At 45.7% G+C, this 7,486-nt stretch overlaps 1 protein-coding gene across 1 annotated transcript; it reads right to left on the reverse strand.

The window, feature by feature from the left end:
* Positions 1-607: 607 nt before the first annotated feature.
* On the reverse strand, positions 608-7,031 carry WDR92 (WD repeat domain 92; the record flags this gene model as incomplete). Its single annotated transcript, XM_010140093.1, has 7 exons — positions 608-1,039; positions 1,584-1,681; positions 3,147-3,281; positions 3,759-3,874; positions 5,251-5,352; positions 5,817-5,947; positions 6,931-7,031. Coding segments are annotated over 7 exons (891 nt in total), but the record flags the coding sequence as incomplete, so codon positions are not given.
* Positions 7,032-7,486: the final 455 nt, after the last annotated feature.

Here is a 7,486-nt window from a genome sequence, read left to right on the forward strand (position 1 = left end):
CTGAATTTCTCAGATCCCGGTTCCTCATTCCGAAGCCTCAGAAAACAGAGCTTCTTTGCAAATGGCCACACGAGGGGGCTTTTTTGTTAACCTGGACAAAGCTGACGTTTTGCCATCAGTCTGGTTTCAGGAATGGTTTAATTTTATTTGTAGAATATCAAGTTGCCAACAGATATAAAAACAACAGAACATGAAAACCTGTTACGAAACCAAACTAAAATAATAAACCAGTGCATTTTGCTCAAGTTTAATTTCAATATGCTCCTCAAGAAAAAGCTCACTCCATTAAACCTGAATATTTCAGCAGAATATTCATTATTTTTCATATTGAATATTTCATTAGAGTTTCTATAATGTATTAACGAATCTTAAGTCTCTTTAGCCAACATCCTAATTAAAATGTGCAACGCCACAGTTTCTGTGAGGGGGTATATAGTAGCTTCCATTGTGTGAATCCATACAGACAATACTATATATAAAAAAGCCAAACCACTTAACAAGTGTGAACAGATTTCACTGTGATTAAAACGAATACAAACATTTTAAAGTGATTTCTAAAGTTACAGGCTGTTCTAACACAAAGGCACATTTTAATTTGAATGTAGCTTCACATTTCTAGAAGGTAAAAGTTTTGTGCCCAGTCACTGCGGCACAATCAGTCAAAGAGCTCTACCTGCACGTATCTGAACTTTCAATAGAAAGACCTGGTTCCTATTTCTTTAATCCAGTTTTAATAAGGGAGAAGTTAAATTACAATCAAGAGGAATCTCCCTCCCGTGTTTACAGACTGCAGACTCTTCTCCTTTCTCATGGGGAATTCTAGTTTTCCTGTCAAACTTTGTTAAGCTTCGTAACTATGAGCACCCTCACGGTCTGGTCGAAGGCACCACAAACACACAGGCCCTTTTTGTCAGGGCTCCAGTCTAGGCTGGAAATCGGCTGCGTTGACAGAGTCACATTCTGCAAGAGACTGACAGAACCTGCCACCCCCATCTCGGCTCCTTCAGAGTCCTTCTTCGAGCGCTGAGCTGGGTACTCGCTGGCAACGAGAAAAGTGAAACAAAAAATGTGCTTAGAATTTACCAATAGAGACAAGAAAATTTAATCTCGGCTATCCCTCTGGAACTTAACGCACCTCCCTCCCTGCATTTAGGGTGATTAAATTATTTTGCCATGTAACGTAAGAAGATGTGAACACAGGAATCATTCAAAGCCCAGGCTTTCAATATTCTTCTCAGACGTAACTGCTACCATATGAGAATGGTAAGAAATCATTTTGTTCCATTTATCACCTTGTTAACCGAGGATATAATTAGATTTTGATTACGTGAAGAAAACTGACACGGGCAAAATTCACCTAAGCTGTTGTCACATGCTTCCAGGGATTAATTCAAGACTCCAGATCAAGTCCTCCTGAAACCACCCTTTCTAGTGCATTTGTAAGCAACAGTTTGAACCAGATATTCCGAGGTAGGAAGCAAGACCCTGCTCTTCATTTTCAGGAAGTGGTTTTTTTTTTTTTTGAAATGGTAAACGGTTGGTTTCTTATTCCCCCTGGCACAGGCTGGAAAGCCATCACTTACTATTTCCAGAGATGAAGGCTCCCAGCTCCTCCACTCGTCATAAATATATCTCTGTTCTGTGGTAGGTGCCGAACCTGCCATATGGTAGATTTTTGCGCCTAATGAAGAAAAAAAAAAAGTCAGCATTGTATAGAAGTCAGTTACGGAGGCGTGTCACAAGAAAGGACACAGAGTCTTGAAGCATCAGTCGCTTGCATGAAGAGAACACGGCCTTCTCATGGTGGATATCGGAACATCTGTTCTGAGGCACCTTCCCTTCCTCCGGCCTCGTGACCTGCTGCCACAGGAGCGGCCAGTTCCCACACAGGAGAAGCCAAAGCGGGTCTCTGGCGCACCCCATCCTTCTGCAGAGAGAAAGCTACCAAGGCTGCACTCCCTAGTACCTCAGCCTCCTTGGGCCTGGCCATGCCAGCAAGGTTGAAGAGAGGTAAAGCAGCTGCCCAAGCACGTCTTTTGGACCTGCTCTACAGCCACAGGGTTCCCAGGCTCTTTGGTGACACTGTCACCACAAGGTGACATCATTTAAACCATTACTGGAAGGGAACGTGCTACAAACGCTGTGCAAACACACCCAGCCATCGACAGTTCAAACTGGAGTCTCAGCCAGGGCACAGCAGGATCACACAGCGACAGAAGTCACACGGGGACAGACCCCAGCGCACGTTCTCCAACTTAATGCCTCTCTCTGCAGAGGCCCAAAAGGACCAATTTCAATGCAGAGAATGAAAGAGAAGAAATTCCATTTTCACATTTTGATTATGAGGAACGCTAATTCAGTAAATTCTTTTGTGATATCTAATCAAAGTAGTTCCAGCATCTTGTCTGCTTTGAGTGGTGGCATGGAGAACAGTAATGCAAAGATACTAAGTTAAAACTCAGCTTTTTGTGATTTAGTCAGGCCTGGAGAACTTTACCACAAAAGCTCCTTTTCTTTAATTATCATCAGATCTTGTTCCCTAAAAACAAACAGATAAATATTGTTTTATAAAAACATAAACTAATCAATGCAGTGGTCACAGGTGGAAGAAGAAAAGGCTGTTGCAGTTCTCCGTATTTAAAAGCCTCTGGGCCACTAAGTCTCTCTTACACATCCTTTCCCTCACTCTCAATATCCCCAATCCAAAAATGTTCGGTCCCGAAGAATAATAATGATTTCTGTGTCCCGTGTGAGGATGAAAAGCGTTCGCAGAGGGCTCACTTTGTCTGGAGATACATTTCAGGCTCGAACCTGCTCGCTCATCACAATTTAATACGGGCTGCCACACTCGTGACTCCCCGCCGTGGGGCACAGCTGCGTGCACAGAGGTGCAACTGCAGCAGGACCCAAAGACCAGAGCAGCCCAAATATCAGCTCATAAAAGGGATGAGACCTGGGCGACGGCTGGCAGAGCCCTCTCACTGCTGGCACCGGGGGCCACACCAGCCACGCTGCCCCCCAGCTTGTGCCCCAGTACCCTGGGCGCCTACTCCCAATCAAAGGTAATAGTTTTAGACCCGCAGTGCTTTGACAGCATATATTCAAAAAGTTCGTCTCTTATGAAGGAACCCTCTGTCTCCTCATACCTTCTCTGAAACAGAAGCAAAACCTTTGGTTGGATGCTGAGTTCTCATATCAAAAACATGAAATTTTCCCTCCAGCGATGTAGCCACTAGCTTGTTCATGTTTATATCTTTCCTGTCAAACTCCACACTGCAAACCTGGAAGTATTAAAAGAAAAAAAAAAAAAAAAAAAAAAAATTCAGCCTAAAATTTACCCCCCAACCAGCTGATCTGCAGGCTCTGTCTTTTGGGATGAGTCTTCATTTTCTAACAAAAAAACCAACAACAACAAAAAACCAATTTAGCCACTACTCAAAAAAAAAAAAAAAAAACCAAAGAGAATTTTGAGATTTCTAAATCTACATTACTCAATGGTTATTTTTACAATGACAACTTCACCAATTTGGAAATGACAATATCACCTAAAAACATGAATCCACTGAAAAATACCCTTGTGCTATCAAGACCAAGAATTCAAGGGGTACATATTGCTGAACTTATAAAGAAAACGATTCCTTGGTGCAATCTCGGAACACTCAGAAGCGTCTCTGGGCTAAATTTAGATAGACAGAGGCCTTTTCATTTTTCCATCCTGCATCGGAGCTGGAATGAAAAACACTTTTATGGTTCCTTACCCCATTCTTAATGTTGGTCTCCCATCGCAGTGACATGGTTTTTAAGTCAAACAGTTTAATGTCCCCATTGTCATATCCAGCACACACAACACGTTCCTCTTGATTGTAAGCATTGCCTGGGCACAGGGAAAGAATTCATCAGCACACAGAAACCCTCTCCGGTCTGCGCGTTTCAGACCTCCTAAGCCTGCGATTTCAACCTACGTTTGTGCCAGAAAAGCACCACTGTTGGGCTATCAAGATTTAACGAACCGGCTGGTTTTCAAACCTGAAGGGTATAGAAAAATACAGCTTCAAAACTGGCAGTCTCTTTCTTTGAAAAATATGAACAAAATTGTTATTCCCCCTGCCAAGCGCTGCCTAAACGACTCAGCACTGCGCACCGTTCTTGTAAACCTACACAAACACGTTCCCTCTCCCAAATCGCCGTCTGCTACAGACCACGCTCCCCGGAGAGCCCCGTGGGACGGAGCGCCAAGCGCTGCAGCAGCTCCTTAGCCAGCCTCGCACGCACGAGGTGGCCGTGGCACAGACGGCTCTTCTGCAGAGCCAGACTCGCAGGGAGACGCTGGGCGGGACCATGGCCACCACTGGATGGACGCAGAAGCCTGACCCCAAAACCTCTCAGCTGACAGGACTGAGGAGCACGTCAGAGTCTGAAAGATGTTAGCCGAGAGCACGTAGTTCGAGGCGAACCTGCCCTTGGCCCAAGCTTCAGCAGCTCAGAAGAAAATTCAAGAAAATATGAGGCCACTCTTTTCTCCACTTCTCAAAGAGGAAGACAAAGATAGCAATGAGCATTCTAGTTGCAGGAATTCTTCTTGCCAGGAAATGTCACTTCCTTACCCTCCATTTTGTTATAATAATCCATGCACTTACTAGCGGTTTGTAGAGCTCACTCCCTAATTCGGGAGGCACAAATGGAGCTCATCCAGACACACCGGCTTGACAGAACGCAAGCAGCACAAGGAAACTGCAGAGCACACATCAAACACCACTGCTGCCTCTAACCGGCTCTCAGCTTCAAGGATCCTCTCTCAAATCTCTGTCTTCATGCTCGATAGTTGGAACTACACCACAAGAGCGACCGATTCCCGGTGCCCTGCGACGTTTACACTCCCTGGGGACAACACAGCTGCGTGTACGGTTTTTGCATTCCTAGGCATGGAAATAAAGCTCGATTCTATGATTTCACAGATCAGCTGTGCATTTAGGTGGGAAAAGATCATCAAGTCCAACTGCCAATGATGACCAAAGGCGATGAGAACGAGTCCAAAACCCTACTACCACAAAACCAGCTTCTTTGGTAAAAAAAAAAAAACCAAACCGAAACCAACTAAACACACATAAAACCCACAACATTGAAAAGCAAAACCTGCTCCTGATTGGTCCGTCCAAAATAGAACTGTTCTCTAACACAAGCTGAAATGCTGTGCCAACTGCCAAGGCGCAGTCCCCCAGCGGGCAGCAGAGGAACGTGCTGGTCAGTTACCGAATGCCACGGTCCAGCAGTCCCGTTTGCTCTCCCCCTGCACAGGTTCCATGTTGGCCACAGGAGTGTCCTTCTGCCTCGGGTCCCACACCTTCACCGTGCCTGCGAGAGAAGGACAACGCCTGTTGCGTAACCGACACCCTGTCACACCCGTCCGTCTTCCCAGGGAAGGGCTCTGCTTTTCAGCCCCACCGCTCAAAACACAGGAGCGGCTCTTTCAATTCCAGACAGACAGGCTGCATTTAGCAGGCAGAAAAACCCCACCAGACCAGACGAAAGCGAAAGGACTTGTTAAGGATATATTTTCTCTAGCTGATACGTTGCATTTATTCGCTTTTCAGTCCTTCTGTCCCACGCTGAGTGACAACAGCATCTTTTGCTTATCTGTAGCTTCTAACAAAATTAGAGGAAATTCGTCCCCAGCAAGATGCAACAGATTCATTCCCAGGCGTACGAGGAACTAGTTGCCACGAATCTGGAACTAGTTCAGATGGCAGAGGACACCCTGCCATCAACGCTCACGTTCTCAGAGTAACTGGAAAGACTTTCAGAGCTCGCTAACTCACCATCTCGACTGCCAGTCACAATTTCTGGTGCACCTTCCCCAATTCCTAAGCCACCTACACCATCTATACTGTTTATGATTTCCTTATGACCTTTCACAGAATACACTGGCATTTCAGGAGCTTCTAAATTCCTAGGCAAGAGAGAAAAAGAACAGACAATATGGCATTTTCGTTGACACTCAGGATTCGTATAAAAATGAGCGGAAACTTGAGCACAAACTACATAAGCTCAGATTAGCAGTGGAAACAAAACACGGAGATCACCATTAAGAACTACCAGTCTTTGTCCCAGTCCTTCTCTGGTTACTGCCTTAGACTGCTCTGCAAGTTTTTGCTCAGTTCTGGGCTCCCCTGTTAGTAAAGGCAGCTGTGGGATTGCCCACAGCAACCCTTAAGGACCAGTTTTTAAGCTGGGCTCCAGATCAAAATACTCCAATGCGCTTGACTTCCAGTGGATCTGTAAAACAACCTCGTTCGCTGATCCCCACCTGGCTCTGACTAACGCTCTTCAGCTTCACGTCAAAGTTGCATCCAACTGTGGGTCTCAAGATTCTTTCCCACTGATTCTCATGCTTCGAGAATCCTTCAGAATTTTATTTTAAATTCCAGCTAGTGACTTATCCATGGCTCTCTTGCTAGTCCAACAAAATAGAACCAACAGTTCTTTGGCAGCAAAAATAATAATAAACAAGCCCTTTTTGACCTATACCTTTATTTGATGATCGATCTACCTACAAAAATCACTCATGGTCCTGAAAAAACATTTGAAACTTCAAGATTAAAACTCTGTGTTTAATCTAGACGTGAGTTTAGGTTGAACACAGCCTCGTTTGTACTCACGCACCCAGTCAAAAGGCTCTTCTCAAAAGAGAACCTGGCAGAACCTTAGTGGGTTTTGCAGCTGCGCAAGTGAAACGGTGCTGAATTAAACCTCTGCGCAAAATTCATTTTACAGCGCCCACATGCAGCAGCCAGCGAAGCTCGCGGCGGGGTCCCAACCAGGTGCGGCACAGAGAGCAGCTCGTAACAAGCCAGTGCCGCTCAGAAACGTCACTGCAACAGGCACGTACGTACGACTCAAACAACAGAGCTCTGGGAGAGCGGGTGTGCTTACCAGATGTTAAGGTTTCCACCAAAGTCTCCTGTGGCTACGTATCTCTGCTGCAGAGACGCAGCACCAAAAGTTCCACATTTTATAGGTTTAGGCTTTTCGATCTTTTAAAAAAAAAGAAGATACGTTGTGTCAGCACATGGGAAAAAGCAACTGCGATGGCAGGCTGCGGCAGCAGCTCTGTCAGAGCCCACTGGCGGCAGGTTTCAGTTAAAGGTACATCAGCTCTTCAACAAAAAACACCATCAAAGGGCTATCAGAGGCAGATTACACTTGCTGTTTACTTCTTTGTGCACAGAAAGAAAAGTCTCCAGTTCAGTGGTCTTAAAAAACCCCAAACCTTTCAGCTGAGCTTGCTAACAATACCCAGAGGCGGCAGGAGTCAGGATCTTCCCAGAGCCCTGCTGGGACAGGGAGCGTCCAGCCCGCTTCCCGTTAACCTGTGGCAGTGCCAGGTATGGACCCCCAGCGCCTCCTCCCTACGAACTGCCCTAACCGAGAGATTATTCGCTTGTGGCCCTGTGGGTCTCTGTGCACCTGGGGCGCTGCTACCCCTGAA

The sequence above is a fragment of the Buceros rhinoceros genome, unplaced genomic scaffold (assembly GCF_000710305.1).
Source record: "Buceros rhinoceros silvestris isolate BGI_N320 unplaced genomic scaffold, ASM71030v1 scaffold5267, whole genome shotgun sequence".
NCBI classification, from domain to species: Eukaryota; Metazoa; Chordata; class Aves; order Bucerotiformes; family Bucerotidae; genus Buceros; species Buceros rhinoceros.